The 18,582-nt window shown below is 43.4% G+C and overlaps 1 protein-coding gene across 1 annotated transcript in view; it reads right to left on the reverse strand.

Annotated features, from left to right (window-relative positions):
- The window catches only part of LOC126248935 (uncharacterized), a 226,114-nt gene extending 208,548 nt beyond the window's left edge, over positions 1-17,566 (reverse strand). Inside the window, exon 1 of the mRNA XM_049950439.1 lies at positions 16,201-17,566. Within this exon, the coding sequence (XP_049806396.1) occupies positions 16,211-17,566 (1,356 nt within the window). The 3' untranslated portion in view covers positions 16,201-16,210. The remainder of the gene's footprint in view (positions 1-16,200) is intronic.
- Between the last annotated feature and the right edge of the window lie 1,016 nt (positions 17,567-18,582).

Consider the following 18,582-nt stretch of genomic DNA (forward strand, 5'->3'; position numbering starts at 1 on the left):
CAAGTTCTGGTTTTTTCATGACAATTCCGAAGTGTAATTAGAGCTGTGACGCATTTTTTCCATCAGCTGTGATGGCGTGTATTGGCTTTGGTTAGCTGGGTTGTGGGGTGATTTTTAGTAGGCGTCTGTATCGAACTCCGATGTCAAACAGCGATAGATGCTGTATTCTTACAGCTAATATACTTTTTAAACTCGTCTCTGTCCAACACCAGCATCTCGTCAGTTGAATATGTTTCCCACCAAAAAGAATAAAGATAGTACCTTACACACAAGCCTTTGTCGCACCAGCTTGTAGGAGTAGCGTGGTTTCGAGTGGCATTGCGTAATTTTTTCCCAGTAGGATAACACCAGTTGTATGGTATAGTCAGTTTTTGTGGCGTATTGCGCTTTTTTTGCCGTCCTTGTGTAGCGCTATGCATATAGTTGTGTAATTAGGCCTGATCCTTGTGATTAATTATGTAATTAGGATCGATTTTTGCGCCAGTATCAAGTGGTATTGCGAAATTTTTGCCAGCAGGATAACACCAGTTGTATGCTATTGTCAGTTTTTGCATCGTAGTGCGCTTTTTTGCCGTCCTTGTGTAGCGCTATTCATATAGCTGTGTAATTAGGACCAATCATTGTGATTACATAATTAGGATCGATATTTGCGTCAGTTTCCCGATCAAAATAAATAAAGTACAGTAACATAACCTTCCTCTTCTGTATCTGGATAGTTTCCATGTGTTAGGGGGTGCACTTAGGCTTTCCATCCAGTAGAATCAGGGTTTGAGTCGCTAATACGTTGCGTTTTTTACATGCACTGAGTGTTTGTGCACTGCATTATTTTTAGGTGTTTAAGTATTGTGAGCATGTTTGCATAGCGTTACACATGCATTATTTAGGTGATCTACGACTAGTTTGCACGTCTGTATGCTGTGTAATGGATTATTTTGGTAATTTACAAGTTGTTTGCATCTCTGCACATCAGTGTACTGCATTATTTACGAGAACTTTCCAGGTCTGTGAACTGTTTATTGTGACCCAAAGCACATCAGGGTGAGTGTTTTGTATCAGAATAATACATAAACTACATGAAATCCGTCCTTAAGTAAATTGTTCCAAAAATAAATAAAATACACTCCTTCCTCTCTTCAACAGCACAGAACAGGCTGAGTCATTTTCACGCCATATTTCCCCTCCAGACCATGGGTCGGATAAAGAGGCTCCGGCACACGTGCAGCTGAGAAAAACAAGTGATGTCATCATGATGCTGTACTCCTATTGACTGAATTTCATGATCATGTGACCTATCGCGGCGCCCTCTAGTGGTGAACTCGAGAACATAGTCTAGAACTTTGGTCTGTTGGATCGGAGGCAGTTGTCTCTTGTGTGGTGGGAAGTTGTACGTAGGTTTTAGAAATGATAGACAGTTCCAGCAGATAGATGTTTCCATGCATTGTGTTATGCACCTTTAATGCATCTCGATGGAAAGCATTTATTTCCAGGACTGTATTCTTCCTCTTCATATGTTCAACCATTAATGCTCACTTCCATTCTTCATGCAGTGAGCTGTGGATGCACTCCTTGGCTGAATGAGTGCATGTAATACAGCTGTTAAAACTCCCACTGTCTGGTACCAACATCTCGCTAATTGAACACAGCCCCCTTCCACACAGACAGCTCAACAAGCAATGATATCTCAGAGTCTTGTGGTGGTAACACCACACTAAGCCACTACTGCTGTAGGTAGATAATAAATTTAAACAAATTTCAACATATTTAAACAAATTTAAACTAATATATAAAAATTTATACAAATTTAAACAAATTTTAAAAAATTTAAACCGATTATATTCGAACTGAATGAGATCATGAGCAGTTTCTAGTGGAGCCAACACCATACTAACTCCCCTTAGCTGCAGGAGTAAGCTCTTAGAGCAAAATTCCCTCCAAAATTCAAATTTTCCCACCCATTTTCCAAGAGGATAAGGCGCCATCATGCAAAAAGTCGGAAAGGGGGGTGGGGGACTGCCAGGTAATCTGTAGAAGCAGATAATTCAATTTCCCGCCAAAATTCAAACTTCCCCGCAAGGGCAACATGGTATGGGGTGTGGCACTTTCTTGCAAAACGCCGCCATCTTGGATGACGGTACTCGCGTCATCAGCTGACGTCACGACCTCCATCTTGGATGATGTCATGCGCTGTTACCAAGTCTACATGTTGCTATCTTGGATGATGTCATCACAGCCATCTTGGATACATCTGGCAACAATGCACTCTATGCTCTCGGCGCCCCTAACCTACCACTCACGAAGATGTTTGATGGACAGTAGAGGACGGAAATTACTAACCTCATACAGGATCCTAATGAGGGAGAGTAGACGGATACGGAATGGGAGACTCTGTGCATGTCGTTTGAGGACCGGTAGGGAGTGGTAAAATTTTGATGGAGCTGAAATTCAGGTTACATTCACAAAAGAGATGACTGATGGATCTGTGTTTTGTAGGTGTGGTATATGATGAGGAAATGCAACTCCCATGTTCGGCCGGTTAGTGGTTTTAGTCTGTTCTGGTGTTTTTATTTTATGGTTAGTAGTAGCAGTTTCCATGTTAATTTACCGTTGAGCGTTTATCTGAGGTATTTTAGTGTGTTAGTTACTTAGATAGGAAAGTGGTAAATGGCGTGGTGGAAATCATTGGGACGGAATCTGTGGGAATTTTGTCCTGCGATTATAGCCTGGACCTTGGAAGATTTGATCTCGAGGAGACACTAGTTGCACCGAGAGGTAAACTGGTTGAAATCGGGTTGAAGATGTCGTTGGCATTTCCGGGAGTGGTGCAGTGGTGCAGTCCACGTACTGGATGGATTGACAGGAGGAGCGGGTTTAAGCAGATCTGCAGTGTGGAGGATACACAGGAATAGAGAAAAGAAAGAGTCATGGGGAAAAATGATGTGTCATGGAAGATAAGGGAATAAGTGCAGTTTATGGTACTGGGAGATGAAGAAGCTTGCACAGGATAGAGTAGCATGGAGAGCTGCATCAAACCAGTCTCAGGACTGAAGACCACAACAACAACAACATGGTTACGTAGGATGAACGGTTGGAGAGAAAGGATGCAAGAATGTGGACATAGTTTATTGGAAGTGCGCACTAATGGAGTTTGAAAATATCCATACACGATCACATGCTTTCTCAGTGTCAAGGGACACAAAGATGGCACATTCAAGGTTATCGATCTGATGGGAAACGATCACCAATTTTAGATGAATTTCCGTTGGTGACAGATTATTATTGACACAAGTGAAAAGACATATTTCATAATTCTAGAGCTCCATAAGGAAGCCAATACCTTATCATATGATCTACTGATATCGCAGATACTACCATACGTAGTAAACTCACACATATGTGATTAAATAGCTAATACTGACAGAATACACTACATTATCCTCGACGGAGAGTGTTCATCGGAAGCAAACGCCACGTGCTTATAAGAGCAAGGTGATAAGTTCTGACACAGATGGCGTTCATATCGAAGGAATTTTGTCTATGTTTTGTTTGAATATGAACATGTTATATTGCATTTCAAAGTACTTATTTGTTTATGGGTTGTTCAAATGTATAAACCGAAATATCGTGCCCTACAAATTTGTTTGCTTTCGACGGTTTATCATAAAAGGAGTTCACTCATAGTTGGCGCAGGTTTATAAATACTCTGTTTCTTCACTCACCTCAGTTAAGAATTAGACTGCTGAATTAAATGTAGCTGCACATCTTGTTAAGGTGATCCACGTGAGGGACGTCCCAAATACGCAAATAAAATTGAAATCTCAGGGAAATCAGACAATAGGTTATTGGACGACGGCCGCTTGTATGTGTATGGAATACCTGACACTATAGCCATGTCAAATGGAAGAGTGAACAACATTTTAAATGTATAACTGAATATGAGAGACCTAAGTGCAAATTAAGTGTGTCATTTGTTGGATATGGGTCACAAAACAACAAATTTCCAAGTAATGTTGGTGTTGTTAAAAAAAATCCAACTAGCTTTTTCGGCGAGTTGTTACTCTGTATAAGACGTGTGTCTGCCACTTTACATCAGAGCGAAACATATTGACTGAATAAAAATCCACTTCAGTTGTGACTAATACGTCGTTTTTAATACGCGACCGGTTTCGGAAGTTTCAGCCTCCACCATCAGGTGCAGCCAGCTGTGAACAAGAGGAGGAGGCTTACAAGAACTATGGGGCTGACATCCAAAATCGATGGAATGGCAGCCCCACAGTTCTTCTAAGCTAGCTCCTCCTCCTCTTGTTGACGGCTGGTTGGCACTTAATGATGGAGCTATAAGCTTCCGAAATCGGGACTGCAACAAAAAATACTAATTACTTACAACTGAAGAGGATTTTTGTTAATGATAGGAAGAATTCCACCAACAGCTGGTAAAATTGTTGTTTATTGAAACACAACCGGTTTTGCAGCCTGAAGCCGCATCATTAGGTGCAACCTACATGGTGAAGATATTGTGGATATTAAAATTAAGGAATGTCTAAAATATGCTCACAAACTTAAAAGGCCATATCCATGACTCTTAGTCAGAATTTAGAAATCAGTGAATATTGCCAATACTATGGCGAACGAAAGGTAACGAAGACGTGCTCCATTCATTTAGGATAAATTGCTGATAGGTGAAAGTTGCAGTTGCAGAGTCTTTTTTTTAAATTTGCCTGCATCTAAAAAGAAAAATGAAAAATATTTTATAGTGATAGGACGATGAAAATACACTCCTGGAAATGGAAAAAAGAACACATTGACACCGGTGTGTCAGACCCACCATACTTGCTCCGGACACTGCGAGAGGGCTGTACAAGCCATGATCACACGCACGGCACAGCGGACACACCAGGAACCGCGGTGTTGGCCGTCGAATGGCGCTAGCTGCGCAGCATTTGTGCACCGCCGCCGTCAGTGTCAGCCGTTTGCCGTGGCATACGGAGCTCCATCGCAGTCTTTAACACTGGTAGCATGCCGCGACAGCGTGGACGTGAACCGTATGTGCAGTTGACGGACTTTGAGCGAGGGCGTATAGTGGGCATGCGGGAGGCCGGGTGGACGTACCGCCGAATTGCTCAACACGTGGGGCGTGAGGTCTCCACAGTACATCGATGCTGTCGCCAGTGGTCGGCGAAAGGTGCACGTGCCCGTCGACCTGGGACCGGACCGCAGCGACGCACGGATGCACGCCAAGACTGTAGGATCCTACGCAGTGCCGTAGGGGACCGCACCGCCACCTCCCAGCAAATTAGGGACACTGTTGCTCCTGGGGTATCGGCGAGGACCATTCGCAACCGTCTCCATGAAGCTGGGCTACGGTCCCGCACACCGTTAGGCCGTCTTCCGCTCACGCCCCAACATCGTGCAGCCCACCTCCAGTGGTGTCGCGACAGGCGTGAATGGAGGGACGAATGGAGACGTGTCGTCTTCAGCGATGAGAGTCGCTTCTGCCTTGGTGCCAATGATGGTCGTATGCGTGTTTGGCGCCGTGCAGCTGAGCGCCACAATCAGGACTGCATACGACCGAGGCACACAGGGCCAACACCCGGCATCATGGTGTGGGGAGCGATCTCCTACACTGGCCGTACACCACTGGTGATCGTCGAGGGGACACTGAATAGTGCACGGTACATCCAAACCGTCATCGAACCCATCGTTCTACCATTCCTAGACCGGCAAGGGAACTTGCTGTTCCAACAGGACAATGCACGTCCGCATGTATCCCGTGCCATCCAACGTGCTCTAGAAGGTGTAAGTCAACTACCCTGGCCAGCAAGATCTCCGGATCTGTCCCCCATTGAGCATGTTTGGGACTGGATGAAGCGTCGTCTCACGCGGTCTGCACGTCCAGCACGAACGCTGGTCCAACTGAGGCGCCAGGTGGAAATGGCATGGCAAGCCGTTCCACAGGACTACATCCAGAATCTCTACGATCGTCTCCATGGGAGAATAGCAGCCTGCATTGCTGCGAAAGGTGGATATACACTGTACTAGTGCCGACATTGTGCATGCTCTGTTGCCTGTGTCTATGTGCCTGTGGTTCTGTCAGTGTGATCATGTGATGTATCTGACCCCAGGAATGTGTCAATAAAGTTTCCCCTTCCTGGGACAATGAATTCACGGTGTTCTTATTTCCATTTCCAGGAGTGTACTTTTTTAAAAGGGCCGGACTGGCAATAAAAAATTATTACTAATAACATAATAAGTCGCGGCAAAATGCAAATTACTATGTAGAATGTATCAGGTGGCAGTGTCTTAGTGCAGCGGCAGGGCAACCTGGTGTTGGACAAAGTAAAAGCGGCCCACACGAACAACTGAGAGTAGTTGGCTGGCGGAACAGAAGCTATCCATGTGACAGTTTGACGATATGTACTAACGACTAGGAGCGCTTTGTCGTTTTTAGCGTTATTAAGCGTCACGTAAAATTCCGATTTTTTGTTTTCAATTCTTCACGAGCGAGGGCCCACCAGGGTGACTGGCTGCAGGATGTGATTCGTGGGATCTTGAAGTACATAACCATGTAGGTGGATTCAAAAAGTCTATCCCACCCCTGGGGACCTCTCCTTGATAGTCGTTCGGGCGGGTCGCTTTCACTTTGTCCAATACCAGGTTGCCCTGCCATCGCACTGATAAGACACTGTCACCTGTTACATTCCACACAGTAATTTGCATAGTGCCACGACTAATTAGGTTAGCGGTGACAATTTTTTATCGCCAATTCGGTGCTATTATAAAAATGTTTTTAGAGTCCTCTCACTACAAAACATTTTTCTTTTTTCTGTTTAGATGAAGACAAATTTTAAATTTTTTTCATTCTTTCGCTAAAAAATATTTTTCTTTTTTTCTACAACTACATCTTCATGGATACTCTGCAAATCACATTTAAGTGCCTGGCAGAGGGTTCGTCGAACCACCTTCACAATAATTTTCCATTATTCCAATCTTGTACAGTGAGCGGAAAAATCGGACACCTAGATCATTCCGTGCGAGCTCTGATTTCCCTTATGATGGTCATTTCTCCCTATGAAGGTCGGCGTTGATAAAATATTTTCACATTCGGTGGAGAAAGTTGGTGAGTGAAATTTCATGAGAAGATTCTGCCACAACGAAAATCGCCTTTTTTAAAATGATGTCGACCTCAAATCCTGCATCATTTCAGTGACGTTCTCTCACACTGCATAGCAGTATTCTAAAAGAGGATATACAAGCATAGTGTTTAGATGCAGGCAAATTTTAAAACATGGCTCTGTAACTGCAAGTTTCACATACCAGCAATTTGTCCTAAATGAATGGAGCATGCCTCCGTCACCTTTCGTTCGCCATAGTATTCACAGGTAAATTGTTATCAGGAGAAAGAAAACTGGCGTTCTGCGGGTCGCAGCGTGGAATGTCAGATCCCTTAATCGGGCAAGTAGGTTAGAAAATTTAAAAAGGAAATGGATAGGTTAAAGCTAGATATAGTGGGAATTAGTGAAGTTCGGTGGCAGGAGGAACAAGACCTCTGGTCAGATGAATACGGGGTTATAAATAGAAAATCAAATAGGGGTAATGCAGGAGTAGGTTTGATAATGAATAGGAAAATAGGAATGCGGGTAAGCTGCTACAAACAGCATAGTGAACGCATTATTGTGGCCAAGATAGACACGAAGCCCACGCCAACTACGGTAGTACAAGTTTATATGCCAACTAGCTCCGCAGATGATGAAGAGATTGATGAAAAGTATGATGAGATAAAAGAAATTATTCAGATAGTGAAGGGAGACGAAAATTTAATAGTCATGGGTGACTGGAACTCGGTAGTGGGAAAAGGATGAGAAGGAAACGTAGTGGGTGAATATGGAATGGGAGGAAGAAATGAAAGAGGAAGCCGCCTGGTAGAATTTTGCACAGAGCATAACTTAATCATAGTTAACACTTGGTTCAAGATTCATAAAATGAGGTTGTATACATGGATGAAGCCTGGAGATACTGGAAGGTCTCAGATAGATTACATAATGGTAAGACAGAGATTTAGGAACCAGGTTTTAAATTGTAAGACATTTCCAGGGGCATATGTGGACTCTGACCACAATCTGTTGGTTATGAACTGTAGATTAAAACTGAAGAAACTGCAAAAAGGTGGGAATTTGAGGAGATGCGACGTGGATACACTGAAAGAACCAGAGGTTGTAGATACTTCAGGGAGAGCATTAGGGAACGATTGACAAGAATGGGGGAAAGAAATACAGTAGAAGAAGAATGGGTAGCTTTGAGAGATGAAATAGTGAAGGTAGCAGAGGATCAATTAGGTAAAAAGACGAGGCCTAATAGAAATCCTTGGGTAACAGAAGAGATATTGAATTTAATGGATGAAAGGAGAAAATATAAAAATGCAGTAAATGAAGAAGGTAAAAAGGAATACAAACGTCTCAAAAATGAGATCGACAGGGAGTGCAAAATGGCTAAGCAGGGATGGCTAGAGAACAAATGTAAGGATGTAGAGGCGCGTATCACCAGGGTTAAGATAGATACTGCCTACAGGGAAATTAAAGAGACCTTTGGAAAAAAGAGAACCAGTTGTATGAATATCAAGAGCTCAGATGGAAACCCAGTTCTAAGCAAAGAAGGGAAAGCAGAAAGGTGGAAGGAGTGTATAGAGAGTCTATACAAGGGCGACGTTCGTGAGGACAATAATATAGAAATGGAAGAGAATGTAGATGGAGATGAAATAGGAGATATCATACTGCGTGAAGAGTTTGACAGAGCACTGAAAGAGCTAAGTCGAAACAAGGCCCCGGGGGTAGACAACATTCCATTACAACTACTGACAGTCTTGGGAAGACCCAGGCCTAACAAAACTGTACCATCTGGTGAGCAAGATGTATGAGACAGGCGAAATACCCTCAGATTTCAAGAAGAATATAATAATTCCAATCCCAAAGAAAGCAGGTGTTGACAGATGTAAAAATTACCGAATTATCAGTATAATAAGCCACGACTGCAAAATACTAACACGAATTCTTTACAGACGAATGGAAAAACTGGTAGAAGCCGACCTCGGGGAAGATCAATTTGGATTCCGCAGAAAAGTTGGATCACGTGAGGCAATACTGACCCTACGACTTATCTTAGAAAATAGATTAAGGAAAGGCAAACCTACGTTTCTAGCATTTGTAGACTTAGAGAAAGCGTTTGACAATGTTGACTCTAATACTCTCTTTCAAATTCTAAAGGTGCCAGGGGTAAAATACAGGGAGCGAAAGGCTATTTACAAAATGGTTCAAATGGCTCTGAGCACTATGGGACTCAACTGCTGAGGTCATTAGTCCCCTAGAACTTAGAACTAGTTAAACCTAACTAACCTAAGGACATCACAAACATCCATGCCCGAGGCAGGATTCGAGCCTGCGACCGTAGCGGTCTTGCGGTTCCAGACTGCAGCGCCTTTAACCGCACGGCCAGGCTATTTACAATTTGTACAGAAACCAAGTGGCAGTTATAAGCGTCGAGGGGCACGAAAGGGAAGCAGTGGTTGGGAAGGGAGTGAGACAGGGTTTTAGCCTATCCCCTATGCTATTCAAATGGTTCAAATGGCTCTGAGCACTATGCGACTCAACTTCTGAGGTCATCAGTCGCCTAGAACTTAGAACTAATTAAACCTAACTAACCTAAGGACATCACACGCATCCATGCCCGAGGCAGGATTCGAACCTGCGACCGTAGCGGTCACGCGGTTCCAGACTGAAGCGCCTTTAACCGCACGGCCACACCGGCCGGCCCCCATGTTATTCAATCTGTATATTGAGCACGCAGTAAATGAAACAAAAGAAAATCTATGGAGAAAAAATAAAAACTTTGAGGTTCGGCGATGACATTGTAATTCTGCCAGAGACAGCAAAGGATCTGGAAGAGCAGCTGAACGGAATGGACAGTGTCTTGAAAGGAGGATATAAGATGAACATCAACAAAAGTAAAACGAGGATAACGGAATGTAGTCGAAATAAATCGGGCGATGCTGCGGGAATTAGATTAGGGAATGACACGCTTAAAGTAGTAAATGAGTTTTGCTATTTGGGGAGCAAACTAACTGATGATAGTGGAATTAGAGAGGATATAAAATGTAGACTGGCAATGGCAAAGAAAGCATTTCTGAAGAAGAGAAATTTGTTAACATCGAGTATAGACTTAAGTGTCAGGAAGTCGTTTCTGAAAGTATTTGTATGGAGTGTAGCCATGTATGGAAGTGAAACATGGACGATAACTATTTTAGGCAAGAAGAGAATAGAGGCTTTCGAAATGTGGTGCTACAGAAGAATGCTGAAGATTAGATGGGTAGATCACATAACTAATGAGGAGGTATTGAATAGAATTGGAGAGAAGAGAAATTTGTGGCGCAACTTGACTGGAAGAAGGGGTCGGTTGGTAGGGCATATTCTGAGGCATCAAGGGATCACCAATTTTGTATTGGAGGGCAGCGTGAAGGGTAAAAATCGTACAGGGAGACCAAGAGATGAATACACTAAACAGATTCAGAAGGATGTGGCTTGCAGTAAGTACTGGGAGATGAAGAGGCTTGCACAGGATAGAGTAGCATGGAGAGCTGCAACAAACCAGTCTCTGGACTGAAGACCACAACAACAACAACAACAACAGTAAATTTTGACTAGGAGCGATAGATGTACCTATGTCCTTTTGACGTTGTGAGTATATTTTATTAATTTTAATTTCCACAAAGTGGCGACACTGTACATTGCTCTACCATGTAGGTTGCACCTGATGATACAGCTTTAGGTGGTTGTGTTTCAATAAACAACAATTTTACTAGCTGTTAGCGGAATTCTTCCGAACTTCATGCCCTTGAACAGCTGTGAATGTGCAGAATGGAATATAGCTTGGGATTTTTATTGCATTATGTTCACCTGATCGTGTTTTGTAGAAGTGGAACAGTAATCATAGCAGTGGGGAGTAGCTGCTGATGTTGCACAAAGTAAACGAAGTCGATTTTGCCTGCTGAAAAAATGGTGACTAGTGTTTCCTGGGGTACAAAATGGGAGTCATGTAAAAGGTTCAAATGGCGCTGAGCACTATTGGACTTAACATCTGAGGTCATCAGTCCCCTAGAACTTAGAACTACTTAAACCTAACTAACCTAAGGACATCACACACATCCATGCCCGAGGCAGGATTCGAACCTGCGACCGTAGCGGTCGCGCGGCTCCAGACTGGAGCGCCTAGAACCGCTTGGCCACACTGTGAGGCGCGTATAAATGATGAATTTGTGGAGAAAACACATCAGATAATACCGCGAAAGCCTTCTGAACCAGAGACTTATTAGATACGAATTGCTGGATCATCGACCCGAATCACCAGATTTATCACTTTCTGTCTCCCATATAATAGCAGAGGTAAAGAAACTTGTGACTGGGAAACATTTTCAGCCTAATGAGGTTATCGCAGCGAATATAGATGTCTTGCTGTGTCTCACATTAGGGATGAATTACATTCATTGGGTTGGGTTGGGTTGTTTGGGGGAGGAGACCAGACAGCGGTGTCATCGGTCTCATTGGATTAGGGAAGGACGGGGAAGGAAGTCGGCCGTGCCCTTTCAAAGGAATCATCCCGGCAATTGCCTGGAGCGATTTAGGGAAATCACGGAAAACCTAAATCAGGATGGCCGGACGCGGGATTGAACCGTCGTCCTTCCCAATGCGAGTTCAGTGTGCTAGCCACTGCGCCACATTCATTGGGCACAGCGGATTGACTTAAATAAAGATGAAGTTGAAAATAAATGCTTTTTTATCTAAAAAAAAGGGAAAAGCGCAGACCTCACTTTCAGACAGTGAAATATATAGCTTGTCCTCGAATGCCTACCGTGTAGCGTATATCGACATCCATTTTGATTTTTCTGAGAAATGGAACATTAATTCATCGTGATGAAGGTGGAGCGAAATGGCTGTTGTTTTTCTGGAAGTCATTGGAAAAAAAATCGATCTCCCAATCACTGTTTTAGTGTTTCACCACTGGGCCCCATGCTAAACATAGTCTAGCAATACGATGGTGTGTAGCAGATGTAATATCCGTCAAATTTCTGTGGTGTGTGGCAATCAATGTGAATGCAAACAATTCAAAGTGGAATAGCAAAGAGAATTTTAATTGCCAGTATTTAATTACCACGATTAGGAGAAAGTCATTAACAGATGCTGTGTTAATATTTGACGTTATATCACGAATCATAGTGACCCGTTTATTACATGGAAACATTTATTTCGATGAAATTCTTTTGTGCTTAGTGGGAAGGGTACGTTTTCTGCTATTTCGGTCCCACTCATGGAGCGAATAGCAAAACGTTTGAGACACTGGACTTATAACCTCCTGTCGGTCATGAGAGTTTCCTCAAATCACTTCAAGAGACTGCTGGGATAGTTTCTCAAGCACTTCTCCAAATGGGTTAGTGCTCTGGCTTTGATGATATCTCTGTCAACGAGATGTAAACTTCAACCTTCCTTTCCATTACCATTGCTACTAAAACAAAGAAACACGAAACCGAATATTACACGCGCTCCTACGATCGTCTAAATTACTCACCAATATGCCTACCCAAGGGATACACATCGATTTTGATCAGCTTTGAATATGTTGTAATGCAGAGCAACTAATAGACACATATTTTTTATTCGTGCCCATAAGGTCGTTAAGGGGGGTGAAACACACCCTTGAAAATAACTGAGTTTAATTTCTCCGATTGAATACCATTGGACTGTAACAAATATAAAACACCTTCAAATACAAGTTCTATGGTTTTTGATGTACCAACGGTGCACCCTGAATTGTCGAAAAAGATTTTTCTTCGAAAGACCCTCCCCTTACTATTTTATTTTTCATTTCGAAATTTGACTAACAGCAAAAACTGTAGCATCATTAATACCAAATGCAATCATATATGATCCAGCAGTATTCGACAGACGCGTTTGTCAGAAGTAAGATAGAAATATCTCTATATCGCTGTATTCGCACCCGATATGTGTCCACTTCAGTGCCAGTTGCCAGTTGTCATGCTGCGTCGTTTAATAAGTCTTTCACATATAGATATATAGATATCTTCTAAAGAAATATTATTTTAATTTTGTGATATATAAAACATATTGCATTGTATTTGTGTTCTCTTTTTTTTACATTTTTTTTACAATTTGTAACCTATTTCAGATGTAATTATGTTGTATTTGAAACCGTTTTTAGATTATTGTTGTAACATTATTGTAAATCTGTACAATAATGAGAAAGTGCAGAACTTTTGGGTCAAAGAAATGGTGAATATACTTTCATTTTGCTCACGAAGCACAAGCAAAAGCACATGCGTCTTTGGAATACTTCATTATATATGACTGAAATTGGTATTAGTAATAATATAAGTTTTGCTATTAGTCAAATATCGAAATGGAAAGCAAAAATGACTTTTTCAATAAACCCTGGTACGCCGTTGAAAGGTACTTTAAAATCCATAGAACTTTTCTTTGAACCTTTTTGTCTGTTTTTATCTATTTTCAACGGTATTTATTCAGAAATACTAAACTCATTTTTTTTCATGCGACTCTTTCATGCCCCTAATAGCCACATCGGTACGTATAAAAATGTGTTTTATTTTGCTCTGGACTACAACATATTCAAAGCCAATTAAGATCGAATTGTATCTCTTGGATTCTTCGCGTATGGCTAGAGAATGTAAGCGACAAGCTACCTTCACTACGTGTTTACACCCCCTATGAATTCTTTCAATGCGCACAGTTTTCATTGAAGTTTAAGGGACACCACTGTTAAAATAATTATTTAGTACGAAAATATGTAACACAAAACATGAGTAAGTCAGGGGTCCTACAGCTTATATTGCTGCATATGATACCTAAAGAACACGTTGCCTTTGATTTTTTAACATATTTCAGCAATAGAGGGATGTGCGTTTCATACTTCTTGTCCCAGCTATCTTTTTGGTCTGTACTGCAGGAAAATTGATAATTTATGGTCTGAGGTGTGCTTATTATTTCTCGTTTGTTTCGCAAATTTATGAATGGCAGAGGGTCCAACAGGCGTTACTTATCCACTAGAGGACTTCCGTGCCCCTTCCCCTACACTCACCCCCTCAACCTACACCGTCCCGCATAGCACTAGCTGAATGAAACGACCATTCCATTTAATTAATTTCTTCGAATCTCGTGTTCATTTGTTTAAAATTTCAGTCACGGTCAGAATTGTTAATACGATTCAACGTCTTTTCTTTTTTTAATCATCAGGGCCTGCTGCGTAAAAAATTTTGTTTAAAGACATGACAAATTTTGTATAACCAGTTACGCTGCAACGAGTATTATTTTTTTATTTGAACTATAGGTTTAGTTCAGCTATACAGCCAGCATCAGGTTATCTGTAATAGAACATCTTATTGAACATGTTATGTAAAATCAGTTTACTCATAAGTAACAACTGGTTATGTAAAATTTATTACGTCCTTAAAGCCTTTTGTTTTGTTATTTGTGACTTTGTTACTATAATTGCTCTTTCTTCTCTGCTGTTATTTCTAGAAAGTGAACGACTGACACAATCATTGACAACTTTTAGTGTGTATACTTTTTGCTGTATATGATACACAGAGGTAAAATATATGAAGACTGATGAAGAAGCGAGAATCAAAAACATTGAAAAGTACACATGATGGTAATTGTCATTTAATATATCTCGCTGTAGTCGTTTTGACAGACTTCTCTTTATGTTTATAAAGGTAAGGCCAATGTTACAGTGAACACACTACGTGAAATCTCAGGAATTAATGCACCATAGTGATTCATCAATATAGAGCAGTAGAAATTCTTGTATGAGAACGATAATACCGCGGTACAGTACACATCATAATTTGGAATGGAACACAGACACAAATAATTTATAAACACACAGTTCGGGGTAAAAATCGTGACTGACAACGAAGATTACATATATGCCTCCGAAAATGTTAAACTGTAAATGGTAGACAGTATTACATTACGTAGCGTACAGTACTGTCCTGTGACCGTGCAGTGTACTTCATAGTTGGGCATATGCAACTGGTTGAAACTTTAAATTTTAAAAATTGGAGTACATGTTTGTACTAGTGATGTTACAGATACGACTTTTTTCTCAAAATCCGGAAAAATAGAAAAAAACACAATTAAACAGGTAAAAGCGGTGCGTGAGCGCGTTACGCTGCAATGCAGAAACTTAGTACGGAGCACTGACTGTCCCTTCCCCGATCAATAGTATAAGGTTACAGTCGCAGCTCCGAGCTAAAATTTCGGGTGGCGGGTTGGAGCAGTTTGTCAGCGGAAAAACATACGTTATCTTGTGAGAATGTGGAATGGCCGTATGTTAGTAAGCGAAAACAACTGATTTCCGTGCATGCTTACAGAGCACACGCTGCTATTGAAGAATTACCTGTGATCCATAAAGATGAAATCATAGACCTGCAACTTTTACGCAGCTGTTGTCTAGTATACCACTGTGTTAGACTTGTTTATATGGAACGTTAAAAAAAATTCAGACAAACATCTGAGTAATATTTCTGGCAGCTACCCTACAAGGAGCACAGATTTAATATTTGTCCTTTTAAGCGCTTGCATTATAAAAATTTCGTCAAACTCTTTCACAATTACTAATAAAAACGAAATAAGTGCATGAACTGAGTAGGAGAGTATGTAAGGCATTGTTCTATCGTCGTACATGACATAAAGGTTACAATAAACTAAGGATAATTCGTAACAGTAGACGTATTATATCAGTTTTCATTTCCGTATGTTATAGACTTAACTTCATTACTCTGTATTCGTGACTTATTTCACGTTATTCTGGACTTCTTGCGACAATAATAACTGTGTAATGTAAATATTCCGATAAGATTTCGTCATTATCACGGCCTGCCTACTATGTTCTCATGTTTTTCATTACTTAGTAGGAGGACACTGTTACTGGAAGAAAAAAGTGGCGAAGAAAGTACGTCCACTGTCATATGCAGCCTTGAACAGGCCTTAGGATGCTTTTCGAATAGTTATAAATGACTGCAGTAAGAACAGTGACATACGTTTTGTAGATTATCGAGAGATTTAAATTTTTTCGCGTTCGCCTCTTAGATACAATGATTTAGCGAGGAGCGCGAGTACTTACGTGACGGATCTCAGAGCGCCATGACGGAGTCTCCCCCGCCACCATCGCCCAAGTTGTTGGCGGAGGCGGCCTTCTCGCCGGGCGCGATGAAGTCGGAGGCGGCGCAGCCCTTGAAGCGCATCTTGGCGTCGTCGCCGACTTCCACTGTCCTCTGGCAGAATATGAGCATGAAGCAGGACACAACGAAGAGAGTGGACGGCAGTATGGAAGCAACGAGGAACTGTCGGTAGGTGGTGGCCAAGTCGAAGCGCGCCACCACCTTGGACGTGTCGCTGTCTGCGTAGAAGCAGGGGAAGCGCGCGCGGGCGTTGTGGTCGGTGCCGTCCTTGCCGTATTCGCGCAAGAACTCTTTGCACTCGTCGCGCAGCGTATTCACGCAGCCCTCCATGTTGATGAAGAGGTGCGACTCGTTGGCGATGAGCAGGTCCTGCTCCGGCGGCGCGACCGTGCGGTTGCGGTCGAGCAGGCGCACGTTCGTCACGCTCACGTGCGACAGGTACGTGAAGTTGGTCTGGTCGCCGAAGAAATTCTCCGACAGCAGGGTGCCGTTGATGCAGTCGCCCGCCTCCACGCCCTGGGTCGTGTTCTCGATCGTGTAGCACGACGCCATCAAAATGGTATTGTCGTCTTCGGTCCAAATTTCGCGGCCGGTGTCCACGTGTATAGCCCGCTCGCACGAGGACAGGTACACTTTGTCGCCACTGAGCAAGATCATGTTCTTGTTGCGCGTCGGGATCTCGAGACAGCGCCTTTCGCAGTTGTAGGGGGTGAGTATTTTGTTACAAGTCCCGCGCACGCACGTTTGGAGGCCGGCCATGTCGATACAGTTTATTTTGCCGCGCCGCCCCGAGCACTTGAGAGGTGGCCCCACTTCCTTGAACACACACTCGAAGGCGTCCGTAATGTTGATGCACTCGCCGCTGGTGCAGTTGAAGGTGCCGGTCAGGTTGCGGCACTCGTCCGCGATGCACCGGCTTTTCTTGGCGTTCTCCTGGTCGATGCCGTAGCACGTCTTGTTGGCCGTCTGCGAGCAGTTAGCGAACAGCAGGTCGGAGCCGTTGCGGCGCAGGTTGACGTAGATCTGGATGCAGGCGCCCGAGCTCTTGGACAGGCACCACTCACCGCACGTGCCCCACTCGCACGACTCGCGGTGCCAGGCGCGCGTCGTCGTGCACATGACGGGCGTCTCCGAGATGCCCGACTGGAAGGCGCGCAGCGTGGGGATGTACACGGCCACCGTGAGGTAGACGAGCGCCACGCTCGACAGCACGGCCGTCATCTGGCACATGCATATCGTGCCGCAGATCCGGTTGTCTTGCGGCGGGATGAGGAGGTCCTCGGGCGGGACCGGCTTGGACTTGGGCATGTTCGCTACTGGCGGCCGCGGCGGCTGCCGGCCGCCGCAGCGGCGCGATCAATAGCGGCGCCACCGGCGGCAGGCGCGCGCCGCGCCGTCGATGTCTGCGACTGCGGCCGCTGCGCGCGCACATTCCGCACCGCGCCGCCACCGCCGGCCCCCGCACAATCGTTACAACCCGCGTCCGCTGCCAAATGTCGCGATCAATACCACTAACCACAAAACACACGTAAATATTTTGTCGCGCAGCTGTCACCGTTTCCAGCGTCCTTGGGCCCGTCTCAAATGTTGCCGTGTATCGAATTACTCGCGTTTTCGTGTCTGTCGAATGTACGTATCCTTACAACAAATTTTCGAGTTTTCAGTCCGATATGCGCGTTTCAGATTCACTAACATCGCACTGGCGTCAGAGGTCAGCTTTATCAAAGGCGGTGAACGACCTTGGCAGGTACCGGATTAATGCCGACAGATATAATAGCGCGTTGCCACTAGATTGGACGCCCTGCTGACCCATAGTGTGTTACAGTGTTATGTGTGATAGATTCATTACATGGATCCGCGGCAAACAACTCAGTGACGTGATTTTATTCAGTACTTCGTGAATGAATATTGTAACTTCGTTGAGGTATGTCTTTATCTTCTAAGATGATTGGAAGATTGTCCAGTGAAGCATAAACAACGGGGTATATTCTCTATGTCTCGTCAATGTCTTCTTAATGGTATCCTCGCTCTTCCCAAAGGTCTCCGCCACAGCCTCCACCAAACAAGGCAGGTTAAAGTTTAATATACCACCAAAATCGACGTCGTTAACGTCGTAGCTCTATCTCATCTGGACAAGTATGGTACAATAAATCGGTTAAGGCCTTACTGAATAAAATTTCCCTGACTTTGGTGGGATCACAACCACTCACCTCCTGAATACCAGTCACCTACATCTACATCTTCACTGCGTACAATGTGTGTGACAGTTAGTTCGCAGCTGACAGACTAACAGCACTGTCCTTGTGGCCCGAATTTCTCTAATT

Source organism: Schistocerca nitens, chromosome 3, assembly GCF_023898315.1.
Source record: "Schistocerca nitens isolate TAMUIC-IGC-003100 chromosome 3, iqSchNite1.1, whole genome shotgun sequence".
NCBI lineage: Eukaryota > Metazoa > Arthropoda > Insecta > Orthoptera > Acrididae > Schistocerca > Schistocerca nitens.